This window comes from Indicator indicator, chromosome 3 (assembly GCF_027791375.1).
Source record: "Indicator indicator isolate 239-I01 chromosome 3, UM_Iind_1.1, whole genome shotgun sequence".
NCBI classification, from domain to species: domain Eukaryota; kingdom Metazoa; phylum Chordata; class Aves; order Piciformes; family Indicatoridae; genus Indicator; species Indicator indicator.
Window position 1 is genome coordinate 20,527,072 of NC_072012.1, and position 26,777 is coordinate 20,553,848.

General features: G+C 38.3%; 1 protein-coding gene across 3 annotated transcripts in view; it reads left to right on the top strand.

Moving 5' to 3' along the window:
- Positions 1-26,777, top strand: part of CACNA2D1 (calcium voltage-gated channel auxiliary subunit alpha2delta 1) — a 354,317-nt gene that overhangs the window by 166,657 nt on the left and 160,883 nt on the right. For all 3 annotated transcript variants that reach the window (XM_054399510.1, XM_054399509.1, XM_054399508.1), the window contains exons 4-5: positions 5,227-5,286; positions 21,904-21,948. In XM_054399510.1, coding sequence (XP_054255485.1) covers positions 5,227-5,286; positions 21,904-21,948 — 105 coding nt within the window. The remainder of the gene's footprint in view (positions 1-5,226; positions 5,287-21,903; positions 21,949-26,777) is intronic.

Below are 26,777 nucleotides of genomic sequence, written 5' to 3' on the forward strand. Positions count from 1 at the left end.
GTTCATTCATCCCATTGACTGCTCATGTAAGAGTTCTTTTCATCTACTACCAATTATGAACATTAGAGACCAATCTGAGGTGGGAACCAGTAACTTTTCCGACAGCTACTGACTGATATTTGGCAGTATTCCCCCTGCAAGTTCCATACACTGTGCACTCACCCAGGTGCATATCACAGAATGGTTTAGGTTGGAAAGGACCTTAGAAATTACTTACTCCAACCCTCCCACACCATGGGCAGGAATGCCTCTCAGCTAGACTTGGCTGCTCAAGCCCTCATCCAGACTGGCCTTGAACACCCCAAAGGAGGGGCCTTCCACAATGTCACTGAGCAACACATTCCTTATACTGCAGAACTTCTTCCTAAGATCCCAACTAAACCTACTCTCCCTCAGCTTCAAACCATTCCCCGTTGTCCTATTGCTAGACACTGTTATGGAAAGTCCCTCTCCAGCCTTCCTATAGGAGTGTTCAGGTATTGGAAAGCAGTTCTAAGTGCCCCCAGCATCTTCTCTCCAGCTCAACTACTTCTCCAGAACTGTAAATATATGTGTTTGAGCTTATTTATGTATTCATCAGTATGATTTTCAATGGGGTATCTTGTTCCAGCCATTCTGTAGTTTTCCTTAGGAAAGAATCAGAGGTTGTTTAATATTAGTGCTACCTTTGACTACTTCTGTAGGATTTTAGATTCTTACTAAAGTTTAACTTACATTCTGACTAAAGTATAACATATTTAAAAGACTCTGCACTTCTTTAGGAGTAGATGTAGTACTGGCACCATGTTACTCTTTGCTTCTCTGTTTGATAATTTGCACATGGGATTTCACACAGCATTTAAGATGTCAAAATCCACATGTGCAGTGCATTCATTTAGGGTCTCCCTCTTTCAGTTTTCCCTATTAAAATCAATACGGTTATCCATGTCAGAGAGCGTTAACTTCACCTAAAAAACTGTAATCTCAGATACTTCAGTTCAGATTTGGCTTTCCATTTATTTCTGCTTTTATTGAAAATAGGAGCTTCATTAATTTTAAGTCTTCTGCTTTGGAACTGGAGAATCACTAGAAGGGTAAAATTTCTCTGTAGACAACCAGTCTACCATTTCACTCAAACAGTAGGAATGTCTTGAGTCATAAAGAATGATTTTTGACTACAATTGTTAACAGATACAGAAATCCTTTATCTGTCTGCTGAGTATATGGAAGATGACAGTACGTTTTGGGGTTTTTTCCTATTAAATTGCATTTTTAGGCTACATGACAGCTTTGTGTTAGGTATGATGTCATCACACAAGGAAAAAAACTGAGAAAGTCTAGTTCATCTGAATAAACCAGAAATTACTTCAAATGCATTAGGCAAGCACGTAAATTATGGAAAGTAATTTTCCGTTTATTGTGTAAATAAAGATGGGTATTGTAATCTATAAAAGTATCAGTTTAGGTTGTTAATGGTTAAAAGTGGAAGACAAAGTTGGAGGCATTATTTTGAATCATGGTTCAGAGTACAATGGCATTAGCTTTTCAACAATTGTGCTAATTATTGGTTGTGTTAGATTATGGATCAATTTGGTCCAGGCGTTTATATAAAGAGTGCTCTGGTAAATTTCACACATCAGCAAACTTCTCATGTACTCTTTTCCCTTAAGAATATGATTCATCTGCTGCCTCAGATGACAAACTTGAAACTGGCTCCAGAGTATGGCAGGGGATTTTTCATACAACTGTGTTGAATATAGGAGACCAATTATAAACTAAGTCTTTGTCTGTGACCTTACATGCTTCAGATATTCTCATTAACAGACCACAGATCAGATTACCATCATGTGGCACAGCAGATGCCAGAGTAGGAGAGAGACCGTGACCCTGTAGCATAAATACCTAGTAAGGATTACAATTCTGTAATTGTACAGAATTGTACAATTCTGTACACTTCTACTGAGCCTAATGGTATTTACAGAATGGAATACAGTAATGCATAGAATAACAGCTCTACTTTGGGGTAGCCTGTCCTGATAATAGGAATTATCATGGTAAATTACATCCTGCAGTATTAGTGATCAAATGACTTTTAAGAGCATAAAAAAATGACCTGGAAGAGGAGATCTTAAACCTTATAGAATTGCAATTGAAATCAGCGTAATTAGGTGTATGTTTAGTTCAATCTGAGATGTGGACTGATTGGGGACTGATCTGTTGGAGAGCAGCTCTGGGGAAAAGTACCCAAGAGTCCTGGTGGACAACAGGGTGAACGTGGGCCACCAATGTGCCCTTCTGGCTAAGAAGGCAAATGGCATCCTGGGGTGTATTAGGAGGGGTGTGGTTAGTAGGTTGAGAATTGTTCTTCTCCCCCTCTACTCTGCCCTGGTGAGGCCATACCTGGAATATTGCATATGATTCTGGGCCACTCAATTCAAGAAGGACCTCAGGGAACTGCTCAAAAGAGTGCAGCACAGAGCCATAAGGATGATTAAGGGAGAGGAACATCTTTGTGCGGAAAGGCTGAGGGAGCTGGGACGCTCTATCTTGGAGAAGAGGAGTCTGAGAGGTGACCTCATTCGTGTTTATAAAGATGTGAATGGTGAGTGTTGGGAGGACAGAGCCAGGCTCTGCTCAGTGATGTCCAGTGGTAGGACAAGGATCAATGTGTGGAAGCTGGAGCATAGGAGGTTCCCTATGGACATAAGGGAAAACTCTTTCACTGTGAGGCTGACAGAGCCCTGGTACAGGCTGCCCAGAGAGGTTGTGGAGTCTCCTTCTCCAGAGATATTCAAAACCCACCTGGATGCATTCTTCTGTGACCTATAAGGGGTCCTGCTCTAGCAGCAGAGTTGGACTGAATGATCTTTCAAGATCTCTTTTAATCCCTAACATTCTGCGAGTCTATGATTCTTTGATTCTGTAATAGCAAAATTAATGGAGTATTTGGCTAATGGATTACACAGAATTATTATTACAGTATAAGATAGTCCAATGGAAGACAAAACAGTAGAACCAAGATGGAAGCAAATCATTCTAGTTTGGTTTAATGCAGAATATAACAGCTTATGAAGGTGAAAATGCAATTCCTTAAAATTTTAACAGCCTGTATTAAACCTGAAGTGAAATAATAGTATCAGTCTTCCAACTGGCACTTCAGACACCCTATCTCAGTCTTTACAAAATCTTTTCCTCATATCTCTCTCCTGTAATTTATGTGCAATTCATAAACACTCTTCTTCTGTAAATGATTGTATTTCAAATGAAATATGAAATTCCTGTTTGAAACCACTTTTATACACACCTCTTGTAACTTTTTACCCTGTTCATGCAAGAACAGGATTGACTTATTTGGATCATATTTGAAGTTCATTGAATTTTACATTTTTCTGTTTAAGCTTGATATTGATATCTTCCCCCTGGGTATTTATCGCTTTGAAATAACCTAAAATATCTATGGATTTGCTATTTTAGAAAGCTTAGTGGGGCTACTGGTGTCTAATAATTCCAAACTTACATATTTTATAATTTACAACAATTTATAATCTATTTTATAACATGTCAAGGGATAGTCAAATATTATTTTCAAGCTAAAATACTTAAAGGAGAATGAGAAGCACAAGAAAAGAGGAAAAAAATATTTCACTGTACTGATTATTACTGTAATTGGGCCATTAGCAGACAGAGTTCTGTCCTGGCTAGGAGGAGATAAAGCTTTGACATGCATACAGGAGAAAAAAAAAAGGCTGGAAGATGAATAAACCTTCTAGACAGCTTATCTTTGCAGATCAGATAAAGATTCTTCAGGTCTTATTCTTGCAGTCTGTGCTGCATCAAAGGCTGTCTTTCAGAACTAGCAACATGTGTTGGAACCTGGGGACAAGACCTTTGAAAATAGACAGTTTAAGATTGACAAGCAGCCTGGCTTTGGGTTTTTTAGTTGTTGGTCTGTTTTTTTGTCCACATGTGTAGTATTTTGAAAGCCCTTTAAAAGTTAAAGAAAAGTTCACAGGCTGGTGGAACAAATAACATTTCTGTCTTATCTGCCATTCCCAATGCATGCTTTGCTTTTAAGGTAGCCACTGTCTTTAAATGGTGTTAGGAAATCTACTGGAACTAGACTGTTGACTTTCTTCGAAGTCTGATAAAAAAAAACAAACTTATTTGTGGCCAGTGACTGTCTTTCAAATGATAATTTTCTTTTATTGCTGAGGTCAAGGTTCTGAAAAGTGCTGAAAACATTGCATCCTTCACAATATTTAGAAAATAGTCAGGGAGAGAGCAGTTCTCATTCATTAAAAAAGTGAAAAAACAGTGGTAGAAATAGTTGTTTCATCTAGAAACATTTCTTAAACAAATGCTTCTTTACTCACAGTGGTTTTCAGCACTTTACATTTGACATCAACTGCTGTGTCAATCACAGTGGCTGAAACTGACAGCAGCCCTTTTTGATCTCTTCGAAGCATAATCCTACAGCTGTCAAGCATCCTCCAAAAGCATGGAAATAGATGCTTCAGCATTTGGTTAACTTTTAAAGCCCTCTCTTCCAGGTCATGATTTCCCAGCTTCTGTACTGCTATACAGTACTTTGGGTTCCATTGCTGAAACCTCAGAATTCTTTTTCTCTGTACAGAGATTGTAGTGCTAGGCTCTGAAGGGAACCTACAAGAAGGCTGCAGAGGGATGGTTTCCAAAGGTCTGTAGTGAGAGGATGAGGGGCAATAGTTTGAAATTAGAGAAAAAGAGATTTAGATTCAGTTTTAGGAAGACGTTCTTTGCCATGAGGCTGGTGGAATGCTGGAACAGGTTGCTCAGGGAGGTAGTTGAGGACCCATCCCTGGAGCAACCTGATCTAGGGGAAGATGACCCTGTTGACTTCAGGGGGTTCGACTAGATAACTTTTGGAGGTCCCTTCTAACCCAAAACATTCAATGATGTAAGGCAAGGTGGCATGTTTAAAAGAAAATATTTTTAGAAGGATATTGATGGAGTTTGAACACAACTAGGACTTTTTAAATGGTAAAATGAGGGTTAAGTTTGCCAGTGCATGATTATAGTACTTAATAATACAGAAAACAACATTTTTGAAGTTGGTACATTTTTATTCAAATATACTTAGTTTTCAGTAAGTAACAAAAAAAATAGAGAAATTTATGTAGACAGAGGATCTACATGAAGAAATTGCTTCTTTCACTGATTGTGAAGAATCAGTAAAGACTAAAACTTTACCCTCTGTTTGGTCTACAGCGCCTCGCTAAAGAAGCGGAGAAGTATCAAGCATCACATCAGTGGAGGGATGAGTTTGGGGTAAGTTTCAGTTTTTCTCCTTCTAACATTCTCCAGTTTTTACTCTGAAATGTTAATGATGTTCTTACAAAATGTTGCTTATATAAAATCACCACAAAAAGAAACATCAGATATGAAAGGGCATTTTATTGTATTCAGAAAACAGTCTGGGTTTCTAGAGAGTAAAGTGGACTTTTGAGTGATTCTAACCTTTTACTCTTCTCTGATATGCCCCCACCTTGAATGCTGTGTTCAGTTCTGGTGTCCTCATCATAAAAGGGACATAGGACTGGAACATCTCTGCTGTGATAAGAGTTTGAGGCAGCTGGGATTGCTCAGCCCAAAGAAAAGACTCCAAGGGGACCTTAGACCTGTCTTCCAGTACCTGAAGGGATCCTGGGAAAGGAAAGGTGAAGAAGGACTTTTCATAAAGGTGTCTAGCAACAGGACATGTGGGAACAGTTTGAAGCTGAGGGAAAATAGGTTTAGGCTGGTTCTTAGGAAGAAGTTCACAATATATCAGAGGCTGGAAAGGACCTTAAGATATCATCAGATCCAACCCCCCTGCCAAAGCAGGATCATTTAGGGTAGTCCACACAGGAATGCATCCAAGTGGGTTTTGAAAGTCTCCAGAGAAGTGGACTCCATCTCTCTGAGCAGCTTGCCTCCAGTTCTGCTCCCTTGTTTCTAGAGACTGAGATTCCTGAGGGCTGGTCTTAGGAGTAAAGACTGAGGCAAAGAAGGCGTTCAGCAGCTCTGCCATATCCAATCTAAATCTGCTCTTCTCTGGTTTGAAGCCTTTGCCCCTCATCCTGTCACTGCAGCCCTTTGCAAACAATCTCTCTCCATCTTTCCTGTAGCCCCCTTCAGGTACTGAACATCTGCCATTAGGTCTCCCCAGAGATTTACCTTTTGAATGTAGGTAGGCTAAGCTACAAAGTGTATTTCTGGTATTAAAAACAAGTGATTTAGCTTAGAGGAGCAGTTTCACAAAACATTTAATCCACAAAAGGTTTACCCTTCCCATGGCAACTTTCATGATCGTTAGGTCCTCCCTGCACCTGTTTTGTCACACTTCTTAAAACCAGATCTATCAATACATTTTCCATTCTTCTAACAAGTATTGGACAAAAACTATTTTATTTTATACAACTCCTTCTGTTTTTCATAGGGCAAGTAAATTAAAGACATCTCAGGTACTTTTAATTAGAAGACCTTTGTCCTTAAGTGTGCACCACTTTGATATAGCAATAATATAGGTATCCATTTGAGCCATAAGTATATTTATCTATTCCCCATAAGGAAATGTCTACAGTAGCTGCTGCTCTATCACCACCTCTCCCCACCCTCCTTCATTTTCCCAAACCAGCTCCTGCTCTATCTACATGATCCTCTACCCTGCCTAAACAGCTCCTGCTCCACCACCACCATTTTTACACACCCATCCCAGAGCCTGGGACAAGACACTCAAGCAGTCAAGATACTACACAGAGAAGCTCAGCCCCAGTAAGCAGGCTCAGTCAGCATCCATGGATGATATTGCAGTGACAATCAACCCTCTTCCTATCTAGCCAGGGGGCCACCAGGCCCCCTGGCCTTTGTCCCCCCACCCCCAGTCACACAGTATGCACCATAGGGACTCACCAGTGATAAGAGAAGGAGGATCCTCAGCCCAGATGGGGTCAGCTTAGGGCTTCTGCCCTTCCTGGGGGCAATTAAAAAGGGGAGTGGGCGGGGAGGGCAAAGTGGCCACACCTGGGGTGGAAGGAGACTCCAACAGAGCGCAGGTGCTCTGGGATTTGAGGGGAAAAAGGCTGTGTTACACCACACCCATCCTGCGTTCTTCAGTGCAAGGGTGGTGAGACTCTGGAATAGGCTGCCAAGGGAGGTTGTGGATGCCTCCTCTTAGGGCTATTCAAGGCTGGGTTGGATGAAGACTTGAGTAGCTGAGTATAGTTGAGAAGCATTCCTGCCCATGGTCGGGAGGTTGGAGTAGATGACCTCAGCGATTCTCCGATTTTATGATTTTTACTTTAGAAGCTCATATGAAGCTTAATGAGCCCAGGGATGTAGCACTGTGATGTACTCTGTCATCTATTCATTTTGAAATATGAGGAATGATTACAGAGGACACATCAGAGTGATGATTACTATCAGTTGAAGTGTGATACTCCAAGCAATGAAACACACAATCGTAGGAAAGATTCTTACAAGTTGGGTTTTGCTTATGTGGTGGGAAAAAAAAAAAGAAGGAAAAAGCTTAATACAGAAGGATTTGGTTATCTACATGACTATCTATACTGGGAGTCATAGACTATTGTTTTTAGAAACTTTTTCTATATGTTAATAACTGCATCTCTTCTCTTTAGGGTTCTAGTAGCACTGAAAGAGACCCTAACCTGATCAAACACTAAAGTATCTTTTCAGTAATTTCATACTTTACTGGAAAACAAATGATTGTAAAATGTAAAAGCTTAATTCTTTATTACAGATCAAGCCAATTTAATTTTGTGCTGCATGTTTATAAGCCTGTTAATTGTGGGCCACATTGGGGCTGTTTAGTCTTGAGAAGGGAAGACTGAGAGGGGATCTCATCAATGTGTATAAATATCTGAGGGGTAGGTGTCAAGTGGATGGGGGCCAAGCTCCTTTTGGTGGTGCACAATAATAAGACAAGAAACAACAGGTACAAGTTTGAACGCAGAAGGTTTCACCTCAACATGAGGAGAAACTTCTTTACAGTGAGGGTGTCAGAGCACTGGAGCAAGCTGCCCAAAGAGGTTGTGGAATCTCCTTCTCTGGACACATTCAAAACCTGCCTGGATGCATCCCTGTGTGGACTACCCTAAGTGATCCTGCTTTGGCAGGGGGATTAGACTTGGTAATCTCTTGAGGACCCTTCCAACCTCTAACGTAATGTGATACTATGATACATTTCCTTGCTAAGTGTCAAAGTCATTTATTATGCCTTCATTACCTGTTCCTTCAGGCACAAAACCAGATGGTGCTCTTATGTGATGCTGCTACAAACATAGACTGTGCATCCACTGGAGTCCTAATGACACCCAGTTAAAGGCCAATGGTTTTCTGTAATATCCTGTCTGATCCAGTGTTCCTTAGACACTTGGGGATCTGAAAACAGACAAAAACACTATAAGGTCAGGTCAAATAATTCAGATGAGAGTGACTGGCTTTTAGGAGTGCAAAGAGGTTCTAAATACAGTCTGAAGGCTTTTAAGTGAGCACTGCACAACCACAGCTTGTATTACAAGGTGAACCACAGAATGCATATTCTATAGAGATGCAGTAATGAGGGTGCTACAGTGACCTTTTCTGCTATAATCTGTCTCTGTTTTGAGAAAACAAACTTGCAGGTTTGATGAACTCAGTGCAGAACAGTGTAAATACAGTCAGATGCTCTTTGTAATAATTTTCCTTCCTGGCACCACACCCACAGCATCATCTCAGCTTCTGGTTTTATTTTTCCCTTTCCTTGCAGAACTCAGTCATACCACAGAGGCTTCCTGTCTTATCAGCATTCATTTCCAAGAAGTCTCAAAATAATTTTTAAATGTGATTTTTATATTAATGTTGTGTTCAGGCAAAGATTATGATCATAAAAAAATAAAAATAAGACCAAAATGCAGTTAGACTTCTAACAAAGTAACTGCAAATGGAGCTTGGCCTATACTGTTTTGAATTTGGATGAGAACAGTATGCATTGTATAATAACCTTGATGTTAGTTTATGCAATTAAATTTCAAATAAATGTATAAAGTCTCTTTATAATTTAACTTTTTTTGTTGTTTTTTTTTTGGTACTTTTTTTTTTTTTTTTTTTTTTTTTTTTGCCAGGAGTAATCTTTCTTCTCTTCTGGCCCACTTTTTAGAAAATACCTGCTCAAATTAGTTTTCACATAGATCGTTCTGATAAACTAAATTTTCACTGGAAGATTCATTCTTCTATTGACTGTGATGGAAAATAAAAAATATACCATAAACCTTTCTGTGGATGAGGGTTTTTAAAGTCCTTCTGATAGCATTATAAATGGTCTGTCCGGAACTCGGGTTTTGGTGATGAAAGCTCTTCCACAAGCATTGTACTTGAATCATTGTAGAAAGAAAGTTGTTGGGGCAATCTGTTTCTGCTTCTAATAAGCTTTCAATCAGCAATGTCCTTGGCAGTCAGATTGGAGCCTTATAATAGCCTGTGGAGTTTTAAGGAGAAAATAACACAAACATTCCTTCTACGGAAATATATATGGGCTGACTTCAGTGAAACAAATCCAAAAGAGCAAGGGCATACAGGGTTGGTCATAATACCAAGGTCTATTCAGAGCTGCATGTGTCAATCATAAGGCTGCCAAAGTACCAGTTCTAACCCTGTTGATATTGTCCAATTCCCTAGCTGCATGTACAGCTGGAGATATGAGACCTACATAAATGGTTTTAGATTAATGCAGTTACAAATCAGAGGGATAAACCAATATTTCTAAATGAAACAGCCTTGTCAGTTTGAATTTTCTTGTATGTAGCAGAGTGAAAGGAGGGTGGTTTTGACACTTGTGATGGTCCAATTATTTTTCTGCTGTAGAGATGCATGAAAAAATTGTATGTGAATTGGGAGGAGGAGAAGAGAATTCACTATGAAGTAATTGCTGTTATTCCCCAAATAGATCTTCTACAATTACATTTGGTACTGCATTTGATTGCCTTGCAATGGTTGGTTAACTAAAGCAATTTTGTTTCCATCTGGGTTGAAATATTAATTGTACCTACATATGTATAAACATAAGGCATATCTCATTTGTGTTTTAAAAAGGGGAGGTTTTATGGATGGCCTATTAACATCCACTTATTTACATAAAGACTGAGACTCAGACTTTTAGGAATTATCTCTGCTCTGGCAGGGGTGTTGGACCTGGTGATCTCTTGAGGTCCCTTCCAACTTCTGATATACTGTAATATTGTGATCCCATTAAAATGCCCATGAAAAATCCTTTCAATATCCTTATCTTTTAACCATCTGCATAAATGGCCATTTTTGTAGTCCTAGTATTTCTGAGACAGCATTTATTGTGATGTTGATGTGTACACTGATGTTTACTGTGCTTAAAATTAAAGAAAAAGTCATGTGAAAGCTACTTTTGAATAGTTTGGGGGGTTTTTGTTTTGTGTGTGTTAGGTGGTTGTGGTGTGCGTTTGGTGGTAGTACAGATGTTAGCTGCATAAAACAGAAGTGAAATATGGCTTAGCAAAGAAATGGAAGACAAAAAAAGGATAACTGAGATAAAACAAGTCTCGGATGATAGGAGTTGATCCCAGAGGTGACCTGAAAGAGCAGAGCAGTAGTAGGCATCTCCCTGTGCTTGATTTGTGTTGCAGGTTCAAGATTTTCAGGATTGTCTATAATTTATTGTGGATGCTACAACAATGCTAAAACACTGCACCTTAAAAGGCTCTACTTCATTCCAAAGAGTCAGCTCAGTGAATACACTTTTCCTTTTGAAAAGGAAAAACTGTGAAGAAAACAAAGTAGAATATTTTTTTCTCTCAGATCAGCAGAGAGAGGATAGAGATCTCTTAATAATGACTGGCACCACTAAGAGTCCTCTTGGGTGCAAAGAGTGTCTGTGGGAAATGAGACTGTTTATATTTGGCTCCAGACCTGGGGTACAGGAAGCTGGTCCCTACAGGCACAAAGCAGAAGGGTGATCTTTTCCCAGTAAGGTCATATTGTGGAAGTTTTAACATCACTAAACACAAGCAAAGTGTAAAAGCTGTCTTTATCTTCACACAATATACTGATCCAAAACCTAGTGAAATAAATCTTCTGTTGACTGAATCGTTTTGGATATGGCTTCTTCACACTTCTACAACCTGTGTGATTTGGGGGAAGAAGAAAAAAAAAAGGTGAATGACCAGTTTAAATTGACAGGGAGATGGTAAAGCTTTTAGAGAGGGTAATATTTTAGTCTCTGAAGGTTGCGTCCATCTTCTTTCTGTGATATATAGCTTTCAGTTGTGTGTAATTTAATTTAAAATGTACCATGTTGGCCAGGTTGGATAAAGCCTTGAGCCTGAGTGTAGTTGAAAGGTGTCCCTGCCTGGGGCAGGGAGGTTGGAGCAGATGATATCTAAGGTCCCCTCCAACCTAAGCCATTCTATGTCGCACTGACAGGAACTTAACATTTTTTTTCTGTCAGTGATTTTTTGCACATTGACATCTTTCTACTCAGCCAACAGGGATCTGTGTGTGTGCTAGAAGTGATAGGACAGTGAGGTGCAGAGTTAACAACAATGAAACACATTTACTGAAACTGGGTGGGTTTAGGGGTTGTTGTGGTATTTATTTAATGCTTGTCAAATCACTTATACTATTTTTCAGTAGTGCTTTCTCAAAATGAGCCAGGGGATAGAGCAGTTATGGCATTCTGAGCACTCTCACCTCACTTTCCTAGGATCTCCATAATTATGAAGAAGAGATTCTCAGTGTAGAAATTTATTGTGAACATGCCCGTGGTGAAACCTGCTTGGAGACACATGCTATGGGCTTCACCAGATGAGTACAGAATGTGCCTGACATTCTGTTCTGGAAAGAGGATCCCACTGTCTGCTTGTCCATCTCCAGCATCCTGCCTTAATCTTCCAATTCTTCTTTTCATAAAGTCTCACTGATGCCTTCTGGTTTACAGGTTTCTAGGAGGCACCAGTTAGATCTTAGAAATATGTCTTAGAGACAGATCATTAAAAATAAATAAAAATAAGGGTAATGCCTCTTGCAGCTTGTCTGGAGTTTTATAGCTTTGTAGACTCTTAGGTGAGTTTTGAGTTTAGAAATCACTGACTTCCTCAAAAATCTGGGTTGCCACAAGAGAATTCTGCTATGCGTTTGTTCCATTGTATAAGACCTAATATGAACATGTATAGGTATAACCCAAATATAAGTCTGGTGGGGACACTGGAGCAGATGATCTCTAAAGTCCCTTCCAACCTTAAACCATTCTATGATTCTATGATCTTTTGGTCTTTTTTTTTTGTTGTTGTTGTTTTTGTTATTTATCATCTCTTTATATGCTTTTAGTGCAGGAGTGCTGTCTTTTAATGTAAATCATTGCAAGGATCTCATTCTGGCAGTGAAGTGCATCCCTGATAGGGAACTTGCGAATAAGCTTTCAGAGTAAAGTGAAAAAACATCTTCAATCGTTGCAGAATCTTTCAAGAGTTCCATCCAAAATATCAAATATATTAGCAGACATCTAATACTTTTTCTACTTATTGACAAGGCAAGTAATTTAAAAACCATACAGCTGGGAAAGAGAAAAAGAAAGGTGTGAGTTCTCGTTATTAAGACACCATACATGTGCATTATCACCTTCATTTTTAATAAGTCTTTAATGTACTTTCTGAAAGAAAAAAAATCTCATTAAAAGCAGGAGGTGCTATTGTACTCAATTTATTAACACCTTAGAGGATCTTTACAATAGAGAAGTATGATGTGAAGGAAAGCTTTTTGCAGCATAACTGTTTTCTAAGAGTTCACAGAATTTGTAACACAAGTGAAGGTAACCAGCTTTTTGGTTTTACCTTTCACCTTCAAATTCAGCTGCTGACATAAATTTGTGCTAAGTAATTTTCACAGTCCTTTACTACTCTTTGTGACTCAGTGAAATCAATTAGAAATGGAGTTCAAAGATGCTGTTTATTTTGTCTGTAAACCAACCGTTTTCACTACCTTTCTCCTTGATTTGTTCTTGACGGTATGACTAGGATATAACTAGTTTCCTCTATTTCCATGATCTTCTAGGCAAACTCATTCTCCAATTGCCATGTTAACCTGACCCTTTAATACACTGACTTTAGGAAATGTTCCAATATTTTGGAAAAGGGATTATTAACTGGCTTAATTCTGCTGAGTTTAAATTACTAATAAGAGAAGAGTGTTGTTTGTGTTTTTAAATTTTTTTTTGTAATTTAAATTCCATTTTCACTCTGATATGCACAAAAAGTTAATCAATGAAGTGAGACTGTAACATTCAATTATAGCTTTTCCTAATGGAGGCAGACTTCTATAAGATTGAGAAATTCAGAGATTATTACACATTTTTAGTTCTTCAGAAAAGAAATGCCATTCATATTAGCCACATTTTGGAGAATCAAATTAGACCTAGGATGGTTTTGAGTGTTTGTTGTGAAGAGGGTCAAATACTTGGATATATAAACATAAGGGTTTGTAAAACACTTAATATTTCTCATGAAATATAGAGCCTTTCTGAAATTCTGAGATCAGTTGCTGGGATTTTTGGAGGTCTCGATAGCTCCTCCTCTTTTGACGCAGGTTTCCTGTAAGACACTACATGAAAATGCAGCTTTCTTTTGACACAGCTCATCATCTTTAAAAGAGAAAAAGGATCGAATACAGAAACTGGAAGTTTTACATATTTAAGTCTATAGACCTCAGATGTCATAAAATGCCATCAAAGAAACAACAACGATTCCCTCCCCTCAAAAAAAAAAAAAAACAAACAAACAAAATGAAAACCAAAACCACAAAAAAACCCCAAAAACCCCTACCAACAAAACCAAAGCAACAACAACAAAACCCCAACAGTCTAATGGCTTAAGAAAAAGGGATCTTACAGGAAGGCTTGAAAGGGACTTCTCACAAAGATGTCTAGTGATAGGACCAAGGGTGCATGGTTTGAAGCTGAGGGAGAGTAGGTTCAGACTGGATCTTAGGAAGAAGTTCTGCAGTACAAGGGTGGTGAGACTCTGAAATAGGTTGCCCAAGGAGGTTGTGGATCCTCCCATGGGGTGTTCAAAGCCAGGTTGGATGAGGCCTTGAGCACCCGAATCTAGTTGAGAGAGGTCCCTGCCCATGGTGTGAGAGGTTGGAGTTGATGAGCTCTGAGGTCCCTTCCAACTGAAGCCATTCTACGATTTTTGAAACATTATATTCTTAAGATATGCTACCAAGAAGTGATGTTCCAAAAAGAGTAACTTTTTCAGTAGTTGGAAAGAAAAATATTTGATGTTTGTACTCTTTTGAGGTTGAAATAGAAATTTTATTATGAATTCCATTTCGCATCAGTTTTAAAATATTCTGGGAATACTAGGAATGCTAGACTATCTTGTTATTAAGAGGTGCATTTGGCTTAATGGCCTTGTTGGAATTGTTATCTTTCCTATTCCCTGAGTATAGTCTAATTCTCCTTAGAATTCAAACAAAAGGTGAAACTGGCTTTTTATATCCTGAAAATGCTGATGTGTGATTCATGAAGTGGCAGATATCTCTGCAGACTTGCCACAAAGCAAGAGATCTACATAACAGAGCAGAGAGACTCTTCAAAATTAACAATATTCTGATTATGCATGATGCTGAGACATCATGGATATAAAAAACTTCTACCTGATTTGTCCAGAAATGTGGGCTGTTAAGCATTTATTTACTTTTCTCCTGTTCTTTTGTGCAGTGAGCAGATATGAGCTAATGAGCAAATCAGAACTGTATAAATAAATGCCCAAACTTGAATCAACGTTAGAATATAGCAAGTCTTGAGAGCTCTAGGCCAGCTCCGTGACTGCCTGTAATTTATGTGTTTATGGAAAGCATTATCATTCTAATTTTATTTTCCCATTTGGCAGTCCCAAATTATACTGCACTGGAGCACTCTGCCTTGTAACTGTCTTGAAGATATGACAAATAAACATGACTATGCTAATCCTGAATAGATCTCTGTTTTTAATAATGGATGAATAATCCCTGATGAATAATTAATTGAGGTAGGATTCTCTTCTTAGTCCATTGGGCATCACCATTTCTCAAGAGAGGAGCTTTAGTTTTGCATTTCTAAGAGTTACATATGGGAACAGCAAAATAAAGGAACTTGGCACCATTAATTTTTTTCTGTACTTGCACAAAATTCTGGTGTTTTCTCCTGAGAGGGCTTTATGTGCTTTGTATGCTATCTGTTTTTCACCTACAAAAGTGAAATTAGAATTCCAGCAAAAGTTTTTTGCCAGACTGGATGATCCAGGGATACCTAATAGTACCTGAAGGGGGTCTACAAGAAGGCTGCAGAGGGACTGTTTACAAAGGCCTGCAGTGATAGGATGAGGGGCAATGATTTGAAATTAGAGAAGAGCAGATTTAGATTGGATACTAGGAACAAGTTCTTGAACATGACAGTGCTGGAACACTGGAATAGGTTACCCAAGGAGGTAGTTAAAGCTACATGCCTTGAGGTCAGGTTTGACAAGGCTCTGAGCAACCTGATCTAGTGGAGGATTCCCTGCTAACTGCATGGGGGTTGGATTAGATGACCCTTTCAACCCAAACTATTCTATGATTCTGGGAAAGAGTCTTTGGAAGATGGTGTGGACTGAATTGAGCTGTGAGCATAGCAGATGGTATTTCTTGTGCTGCCTTTATTTTTCTTCTGAAAAAAAAAACAACAACAAATAAACTAAAAAAAAAAAAACAAACACAACACCAAACCATCCTCAAAGTTTAAAGTTACAGAGCTGTAATTAAAGATAATTATAAAGGAGATTACAACCTGTTCAACACTTGTTTCAAATGGCTGCAGGTATATACAATCAAGTAATCAGCTCTTAATTAGAGATGATTTAAGAGCAAGAGCTTCTTACCGTGCTTCATTGGCTGGTACTGATGTGGTTTGCATTATGGATCCTGGCACTGGTTCTTTGATTCCTCACCATAAAGGTATTTGGAGCTAAAGTTTTGTTAATGCCCATAGCCTTATTTTTGTTGTATAGAGCTGTTTTACTCAATGTTCCCTTTAAAAGGTGGAAATAACTGTGTATCCCAAGAGTTTTTTTCATAGCCTTATCTTAGATATGGAACTCCTGGATGGTTGTTTAGGTGCTGGGTACACACAGGGTGGAAGTAAGCAAAGAATGAATGCTATTTCTAAAATTAATTGGTGCTTTTTACTTGATAGAAAACCAAAACAAAATTGCACAATTAGATTGCAGACTGTGAGAAAGCTAGGAGTCTTTCAGAGCCTATTTCTCTGTCTCGTCTCACATTCAAGTCTACAGGGAAAATCTGGTTTTCAGAAATGACAGATTTCTCCATCTGTTCAATGCAGGTAACTTTCCTTGTTTTCATGTGCTGAAAATAAATAAATATAAAACTTAATAGGTTTGAAGCTTACCTCTTGCTGCCAGTGGATGCCCTGATCCTTCTTCCCAAGTTACTGTAGACCTGTGGTTCTTATCTTACTAAACTTGGCTTTTCTGTGACAAAGTGAACAAAACAAGTGTGAATGTTTCTTTTATTTTTAAGACATTTAGGGTTATTAAGTGTGCTGTTCTATAGCCTGTTACTGTCAGTATCTGTGGTGTCACTGTTTCAGTTCAACGTGAAAGTGAGCAATAACAAAAGGAAAAGCTTCACGTAGCCAGCTGGGGACAGGTAACTTTTCGGTTTACCTGAGGTCAAAATATTAGCCTTGAAGAGGATTTTTCAGCTTTAAAAAATTTCAGTCTAATTAAAATGGCAGTCATTGTGTGATATAATCAGCTATACCAGAGAGTAATATCCATGTGGCTTTCAGAGAATGGCTTAGGTTGGGAGAGACCTTTAAAGAGCATCTCCTCCAACCTCCTCACCATGGGCAGAGACAATTCTCAACTCCTTTGCGTCATAAAATCTTTAGTCAGATGTTATTGTGGGCTCTGAGTCTTCAGAATTTTTAACAGTGTGATGTCTGACTTCCTATTTGTAACCTGTTTATTGTTACAAGTGTTTTCATATTGTGCCTGCTTTAAGACTTCAAAAATACTGTAGCCTTGTAAAATAACTTGCCTCATGACTGGACTCTAGTGTATGTAGGACATATATTTCAATAGGTTTTGCATTTTTAGAACACACAATATCTTAATGTGTTTTTTCACAAGAAAAATATCAAGTATGTTTTTTTGGTGTATAAGTTTCTGAGTTTCAGTTGGAGAAAACGTATTACACAAAATCCATCCTCAATCAAAGTTAGGAATCAAATGTTGGATTTCCTATCTGGCATGCTTTAATGGAGAATTTGGGCTTCAGAAGTTCACAATGGCTTTGGTCACAATGACTAAGTTTACAATAGGAAAGCCCTGTAACTATACTATTAACAAGGTCAGGAGAAAAGGAGAAGGGAAGAGATGGTCAAGCAGAACAAGTGTCCATTTAATTTACTAATTGTGGCTTAATTAATCTATTTGGCTGATATCAATTGTGACATATTCAAAAGAATTATGTATTCAATTATGGAATTTACAGGGTTGAGAGGCTTCAGGTTTTGGGTCCTGCCTCTGTAAACCTGTGAAGTAAGGTTTAAATTCTCATAAAGGTGAATGCTGAAGTTCCTCAGAAGTCTTTCTAGAAATAGGACTACTAAGGTACCTAGAGAATATTAATGTTGGAAACTCAAGGACTTCCAGAGTTTTGGATTCTTTCAGGTTTAGATTTCAATGAACTTCAGTTTTCAATTCAGAAGCCTAAATTCTATCCACTGTCAGCACTGTAATCTTTCAGTCTGGCCTCAGATTAAAATCCATCAGAACTGATATCAAGGACTTGAAAGAACATTTTTCATATAATGTATTTTTATATGAAATCTGTATCTGTACATCACTCTTATCTGATAAATTATCTGTTTATATGAGGGTTGTATGTTTTAGTCACCCTGTCTAGAATGCAGATGATTAATAAATTACTCAATTTATTTATCACTCTGAGGCAGCTGTGAGTGGACAAGTAACGCTTTCCAGAAGGACAATTTCACTGAAAGAATAGCCTCTAAATGAATGGTGAATAAGTTGATTTTTCTCGCCTTGTAAAAGAAAGTGTATTCTATCACAAAGAGTATGCAGCACCTCTAATCCTCCTGTAATCTTCACCTTCATCTTTTCGTTCCAATTATTAGTCTCAGCAGAATCTTGAGAAAAGCCCTTTTACACAAATCCAATAAGAAAAGCTTATCGGAAGTTATAGTGTAAACTTGACAGGTGTTAATTAGTGTATCAAATTTAATATTCTGGGAAAGTGCTTTAATCAAATTATATTTGGGGGGGAACTGCCTAAACTGAGTTACTCATTTGCCCATATGGGGAAGTAGTTCTGGACTGGGATGATATTTGTCATTTAATTAAAAATAATTTGATATTTAAAACATGCTGTTTCTGAGTCCTGTTTCAAGATCAACCTCATGTACCAATATAGGTTGGAGAGCAGCTCTGGGAAAAGGACTTGGGAGTCCCGGGGGGCAACAGGATGACCATGAGCCACCAATGTGCCCTTGTGGCCAAGAAGGCCAATAGCACCCTGGGGTGTATTAGAAGGGGTGTGGTTAGTAGGTTGAGAGAGGTTTCCTGCCCTCTGCTCTGACTTGGTGAGGCTGCATCTGAAATATTGTATCCGGTTCTGGGCCACTCAGTTCAAGAAGGACCTCAGGGAACATTTCCCATGTGAAGAAAGGCTGAGAGAGCTGGGTCTCCTTAGCTTGGAGAAGAGGAGGCTGAGGTGTGACCTCATTCATGTTTATGAAGATGTGAAAGGCAGTGTGGGGAGGATGGAGCCAGGTCCCTGCTCAGTGATGTCCAATGATAGGACAAAGGGCAACAGGTGCAACCTGGAGCAGAGGAGGTTCCATGTGAACATAAGGAAAAACTTTCACTGTGGGGGTGCTGGAACACTGGAACAGGCTGCCCAGAGAGGTTGTGGAGTCTCCTTCTCTGTGAACATTCAGAAACCTGTCTGGATGTGTTCCCGTGTGACATGCCCTAGGTGATCTTGCTGTTGCAGCAGGTTTGGTCTAGATGATCGTTCCAGACCCCTTCCAACCACTCGCATTCTCTGGTTCTGTTTTAAGTGCATTTTCTAACCCATTTCTTACAGCCCATATTCAGACGCAATAACTGCAACTAATTCAGTATAGTGCCTGACTTTGTATTCACTTTAAAGACAGGAGTTAAATCAGTATTTCTGCTCATGGATAAAGAAGGAGGGAAAAAAAGAAGTTATTACCTGGTAATCCCTTTATTTTACGTGTGTTTCAGAGATATAACAAAAGAGGTTGTAGTAGTCTACATCCTTTTGCTTTTTTTTTCTTTTTTTTTTCCCTAGTTCCAGACTTTTATTCCCTAAAGGAATTCTCTTGACAGATAGATGTTTGTGGTGGGTTGAAAATTCCACCCCCTCTACCCCCCCCCAACATAAATTTGCCAGACCAGCTCAGTGGAAACAAATAGAAGTTGTATTTACAAGCAAAACTGCAATCTACAATGAAATGCAATGAATATCTAAAAATACACAATATTTACAGGTATTTACAATTAGTAAACAGCAAAAGGACTCCCTGGCCAAAGACCAGGGGAGCTGCAACAACTTCTCTCTCTCTGCTTCCTCCTTACCCCCCTGTACAAAAGGGACAAGAGAAAGGAGCAGAGAAAGTTGCTGTTAGACTTAGCCAAAACAATGCAGCCAAGGTCAAGCAGAAGCCCAAAGTTAGTGTCTCCCAGCCCCCTGAAGCAAGAATAGAGGAGGAAATTGTTTGGGAAACCAAATCTTATGGTAGATATCTCTTCAATGGGACTGTTTAGAAAAATTATTTCCCTTTTTACACCAAATAGTTATTTATTTCTGTTCAAGATCTTTGACAAAAATTTAAAGGCATAGCTTAAAACTGCCACAATGTTGTTTTTTATTAGTGGTAGATCATATTTAGCTTTGTTGAAGACTCTAATTGTGCCTTAAACTGCATGTCAGACTATATGAGGGATTAAACTAAAACTATCTTGCTTATTTGCCATAGGATTTATTAAGCTGGGTTTAAGTCTTAATTGCCCTAAAGGTATTAGAGTGAACTTCTTTAGATGCATAACTTTATCCAAGGGGATACAGGAAAATTATTTTCAAATTAAAGCAGATGGATTTGCCAACATTTAATAAAGTATTTTTGTAGCATTTATGCTATTCTAATCTTTCCAAAGTGTGTGGGATTCATCTGATTTTAAAATGTTTTCCAAAGTTGTATCTGTTCTATTTTTAAACTGAATAGTCAAAATCAGATGTTACTTGTCATATGGTTTGGTTTTCTCTTGATTTCGAACTCCTTATTCATTCTTCCATAAATTCAGCTTCAGAATTGTCTTACTAAATCCCTTCATTCATGAACAGAAGTGACAGTGAATCTTTGCCCCACCTCTCTTAGCATTACTGGGTAAAGAACAAAAATAAATGTCTAGAATATTTGCATTACGTCTTAGGCTTCCTGACTAAGTGTGCAGCATTACCTGGTGGACAAGCATGCTACAGTGGGAAGATTCAAATGTCAAGAAGTTAATAAATAACTAAACTACTAGCTTGAGAACCAACAGCAAAGCAATTTGTTCTTGTCAGCATGAAGTGGTTAAATTATGACAAATTGTCCTCTAAAGATCTAACTGATCCATGAATCTAATTGGTGACCTGTACAGCATTAAGTGTGTTGTAGCCCTGTATCTCATGGTTTTTATATTAAGAGCAGTGAGATATGACTAATGTCAGTGTTATTTTATGTGCTATGTAGGTAATATCTCCTGGCAGGGTAAAGATCTACAAGATATGAATAGATTAACAAAATGTCTAATTTGGGGTTGTGGAGTGAGTATCATGTATCATGTTTCTGAAATGTAATTCTTTACTAGGTGATTAAAAAAAAGTACATTTTAGTCCAGCAGCAGATAGCAATGCTATTTTAGACAAGTTGCTGGACATGGAGAAATAGAATTTCTTCACTTATTGAAAAACTAAATGGTCTTAAAAGATATGTACATAGACGTCTGTTTCATCCAGAAATGCACATACTTGCTTATTTTCATTCAAAAAAATACAGGGCACATTACAACAATCGTAGTGGAAAGCTACTATAGTGAACCTAAATTTTTAAGGCTTTTGAATGATTCAGAAATATTTCAGAAGAAAACAAAACTGATTTCTGTAGGAAATATGCCACTTGTCAAACTGTTGTGGATGTTACAGTGTATGCAGCTTCTGTCTGATTTGTAATGGAAACTAGTAATCTTCTTCTTCGTTGCTTACTTGAATTACATGGAACAGTGTTTCTACAGGGCTGCCAGGATCCACTCTATGTTACACCAGCCAGACATTCCTCTGCTGTATTTTCCTAAGTTTTACTTTCCCCACAGGAAGTGAATAAAACAATGAACGGGTATGTTATGAATACTTAACCCACTTAGCAATGTCCCTGCATCATTATATCTGTTGCCCGGTAGATGTCATGGTGCATAAATCACCTCATCGCATTATGAGAGTCATATGTCTGTAAAAGAAATGGCTTAGGAAGGTTTTTATGAGCTCTGGATTTTGTCTAACCTTGTCTGTGCTTTTCTAGCTGGCTTTTTGAGTGACTTACGTAGCTTACCACAAAATACTTGTTAAATGAATGAAGTTAAACGGGAGGATGGGAAATACTACATACACCAGAGAGCAAGAAAAGGTCTGATTCTGTCATATTTCAAAAAGAATGCAGGAAGAAATGTGGATTCATTTGAAATTGTATTTTGCTACAAGCTATTACTAGTGAACTTTCCTTTCTAACTAACACAATTACTTTTCTTTCTCTTACAGAATAATGATATCATCTATTACAATGCAAAAGATGACCAGAATGATGTAAGTAATACATTTCTTTTTGTTATGTTACCTTTAATTTCAGAGAATTAAAGGACTGAAAATGAAACTTTAAGACTAGCATTGAAATATTTTGCAGAAGAAAAAAAACAAGTAACTTAGAAATGTCTTGAAAAGTTTCCTCAAGATCCAGGTAACATTTTATGTTCTAATACTCAGTCTGTCTTCCTTCATAGAGTCTGAGTTACTGATGAGGTAGGGAATGTGCTAGAAGAAAGATCCTGACAGCAGTATCATTCACTTTTTGAAATGTAATAAAATCATAGTTACAGGACTAGAGAATTAAAATTATACATGTAAATAATTTATTTTCTGGCCCTGTTTTCTAAACTCATATTAATCCTATTTTTTTTCTTCATAAGATTTTTTTTTTAATATACATACATGAGGGGAACACAGGTGTAAAATGTTACTGAACAACTATTTTTATCCATTTTGTGATCACTCATATGATTGCAATAAGCTTTGGGGAAACTGAAAACGCAGCCCCAACTCTTAGATAAAATGCATATTTCAGTTCCTAGTTCTGCTAAAACTCTTAGCTGAAATGGCTTAAGTTTCCTGTCTGGGTTTAACTATCAAAAATCTTAATGCTTTTCAGGGAGAAGACAAGTTATCCTCACCTTTACTTGAGATAATACAATTGCTTGTATTCATTATAGATTTAATTTATAAAACCAAAGAAAAATTGATGTAAAAGTATTAGTTAGAATTGCCAGCATGCTTCATTTGCACTTTTTAATCAAGTATTCTTTAGAGATTGATGGCTTCACTATTGTAATTGATGCTTCTGCTGTAAGGCTATTAAAGAAGGTACATAGATCATGTCAAGCAGAACTATTTTATATGCTTGTCTAGAGTTATGAGTACTGGAATTCATATACAAGAAGGCTTTACTGTCTTGAGTTTTAAAATTTGCATACTTTAAGTAAAATGCATTAGAAGTAACCTAAATTTGAAAGGTATCGGTCTCTTCTCATTAAATTCAGTGACATGGCATATGCTAATCACTTCTGGGAACAGAATTACAAAGCTTAAACATAATATTGAGAAAGGTCTTGAGGTGACTGCTTGTACAATGTAGATCCAAATCTGTTACAAAGGCAGAAAAGGAAATAATGTGCCTGAACATATCATTTATTGACTTGCAAACAAAAAAAAAAAAATTCCACTTGGTGTCCTATTTTGATTTCTGTTTCAGTTTTATTTTTTTATGACTTTTTGAACTCTTGAATTAAGTTTATAATCAACTTAATTGTTAAGAATAGTTTCATGGGAGTCAGGACCAATCTCTCAAGAAACAAGTAACATTGTAACTGTGTCTAGTAGGAGTAGGGCAGTGATGGTACCCCTGTACTTAGCCATGATGAGGCCACAGCTTGAGTGCTGTGTTCAGTTCTGGGTGCCACAGTACAGGAAAGACATTGAGGTCCTGGAGCATGTCTGGAGAAGAACAATGAGGCTGGTGAGGGATTTGGAAGGCATGGCATAGGAGTAGCAGCTGAGAAAACTGGAGTTCTTTAGTCTGGAGAAGAGAAGGCTAAAGGAACTTCTTATTTCTCTCTACAACTACCTGAAAGGAGGTTGGTTCAAACCATTCCCCCTTGTCCTATTGCTAGACATCATTATGCAAAGTCCCTCTCCAGCCTTCCTGTAGGATCCCTTCAGGTAATGGGAGGGACAGCTCTAAGGTCCCCCAGAGTCTTCTCTGGGCTGAGAACCCCAGCTCCCTCAGTCTATCCTCATAGCAGAGATGTTTCAGCCATTGGTTCATCTTCGGACTCACTCCAACAGCTCTATGCCCTTCTTATAATGGGGACACACTGAATGGAGTATTCAAGGTGGGGTCTCACAAGAGCAGAGTAAGGGGCAGAATCAGCTCTTGCCCTGCTGGCCACACTCCTCTTGATGCAGCACAGCCCACTAGGCTTCGTGATGGCACTACTTCTCATCAATCAGTCAAACTAAGTCTCTTTCTTCAGCGCTACTCTCAACTTGCTCTAAACCCACTTCCAGATGTGTGTTTCTCTTTTGACTATGTTCCTATAATAGACTCTTTCAGATCCTTTTTTTTTTTTTTTAGATATTAAAAAAGTAGAAGAAATTAATCTCACAGGTCTGCCTGTCAGCTTTCACTTGTTCCCACATCTCCGTTTCAAATTAGAGCTTTATCAGAAGAGCAATCTTTCAACTTAAATTCTGTGTTTTATTTTTTGTTTTGTTTTCACTCTATGTTAATACACTACAGTATAGTTTGTCTTCTTTCTTCCTCTTTATGCTGTTTATTGTCTTTTATCAATAGCTGTCATGAAGGACTTTTTTGAATCTCATGATTGTATTTTCTTGGACTTTAAAAAAAAAAAAAACCAGATGACAAAAAGCTACATGAAAACCAGTCATTCTTTGGCTTTTGGATTTTTGTCTCTCAGATAAAACAATCAATGTGTAATCCTTTAGTCCATCAATCTGTAATATACCTTCTGTACTTTATTTTTTCTGTAACACCATTTAGATTCTACTTGCTTGTTTTGCCCACAGAGCTGTATGTAATGTGTGAGCATTTCATGATAATTAATATTTTTTATCCTTACAACAAAGTAGAAGGTATTATATTCTCATTTTTCATATCTTATAGGAAGATAATGGCCAAACTTGTGATTTAATACAGGTCTCTCAGATTTTCATTCACTGTCCTATTCCCTTGAACCCTTTCAGTTTGATATATTGCAGTCTGTGCCATGCACTTTAATTTGCAGGTTTCAATTGCTTGTGTCACATTTGGACAAATGCTGCAGAGCTTTTATAGGACAACTGAGCAGTACTACATTAAGATGCCCTTTTCTCTGAGTTTTAATATTGCTTTGCCCATTTTCTCTTGTAGTCCTTTGTGTGCCATCTTGTTGATAATCATCTTTGCTTCACTGTTCAGTTCTCTGGTCTCTATTTCTAGTGACTTCAGATCTTCTTTATAAAGGTAATTTTTCTGTTTCCATGTGTTCAGGTAGTCCGGCTTTTCACTATGCACTGAAGGGTTATTTTTAAATAACGAGGATTTTTTTTCTAGAGCAAGTCAAAAGCTCTTGTAAAATTAAGAAAGGGTGTTCAGGTGTGAATTTAGGGTTGGGTTTTTAAGATAACACTATTCTGGGTTTATAAGCTGGAATGCATCGGATGGAGAACATAGAAATTGAGTATAATAATTTTTTGCTTGCTCAGCTATAAGTGTGGTTTTGGGTTTTTTTTTTTTTACTTTCTTTTCTTTTTTAATCTCAGTAATCTTCCCTGAGAAATGTGAGTAAGCTATAAACCTGTTCTTTCCATCTTCTCCAAATGTCATCTAGTCCAACCCCCTTCTGCAGTGAGCAACAACATCCTTCACTAGATCAGGTTGCTCAGAGCTTTGTTGAGTCTCACCTTGAATATCCCCAGGGACTGGGACTGAGTTACCTCACAGGCAACCTGTTTCAGTGTTCCATCACCCTCGTGGTTATCCTATCATTGCAGACTTTTGAAAACAGTCCCTCTGCAGCCTTCTTGTAGGCCTCCTTCAGGTACTGGAAGGCCACTATTAAGTCCCCCCAGAGCCTTCTCCAGGCTGAACAAACCCAGCCCTCTGCCTGTCCTTGCAGCAGAGGTGTTCCAGCCCCCTGATTGTCTTTGTGGCCCTCCTCTGGACCTGCTCCATCAGGTCTACATCTTTCCTTCATTGAGGGCTTCAGAGCTGGACACAATACTCGAGATGAGGTCTCACCAGAGCAGAGTGGCAGAATCACCTCTGTCACCTGCTGGCCATGCGGCTTTTGATGCAGTCCAGGATGCCATTAGCCTTCTGGGCTGCAAGTACACACTGTTGACTCATGTCCAGCTTCTCAACCACCAGTGACCCCCAGTCCTTTCCTGCAGAGGTGCTCTCAATCTCATCATCATAGAATCATAGAAATGTCTGGGTTGGATGGGACCTCCAAAGTCCAACCTCCTATCGTTTCCTGGCCTGTACTGGTATCTAGGATTGCCCTGACCTAGGTGCAGTATCTTACACTTTGTCTTATAGCAGCTTGTGAGATTCTCCTCAGCCCACCTCTTCAACCTGTCCAGGTCCTTCTGGATAGCATCTGGTCTTTCACAATGAGTTAATATGTTTGAAAATGAACTTTCTTAAATAGATAGATCCGTATTTTACCTTTTATTTATGTAAGAAGTGAATACACTTTAGGGATTTATATCTTTCACCCTTCAGTATGCAATAAAAATAACATTCGTGGTTAATTTATATACTTCTTGTTGTGAAGATACACAGAGCATCTGATCTTTAATGATGGAGAGGAGGGGTAAACAGGAAAACTGTATCTTTTTTATTGTTTGGCATTCTGTCTGCTGTTCATCCTTTTAATTCCAAAGGACTTACTCTTCATAGAATCTTAGAATGGTCTGGGCTGGAGGGGACCTCCAAAGATCATCTAGTCCAACCCCCTTTGCAGTAATTGGGAGCATCCTCAACTAGATCAGGTTGCCCAGAGCCCTTAATGTCAGCAATTTCATGGTCCCTTAACTTTCAACTCTTTTAGGAAAATTGCACAGAATCACAGAATTTTAGGGGTTGGAAGGGACCTCCAAAGATTGAGTCCAAATGCATACTCCAGTGTTTTTGCTGTGCACTCTGCTCTGTCATGTCTGGAATCCAAAGTTGTAATTTCTAACAGTGTGATTTGGAAGCCATTCTTTTGAATGTGACCACCAGAAGTGATAATGAGGGCATGACTGACACACTCTGCTGCTTGCTCACTGAGGAATGTTTGCCTTTTGCCAAGTGT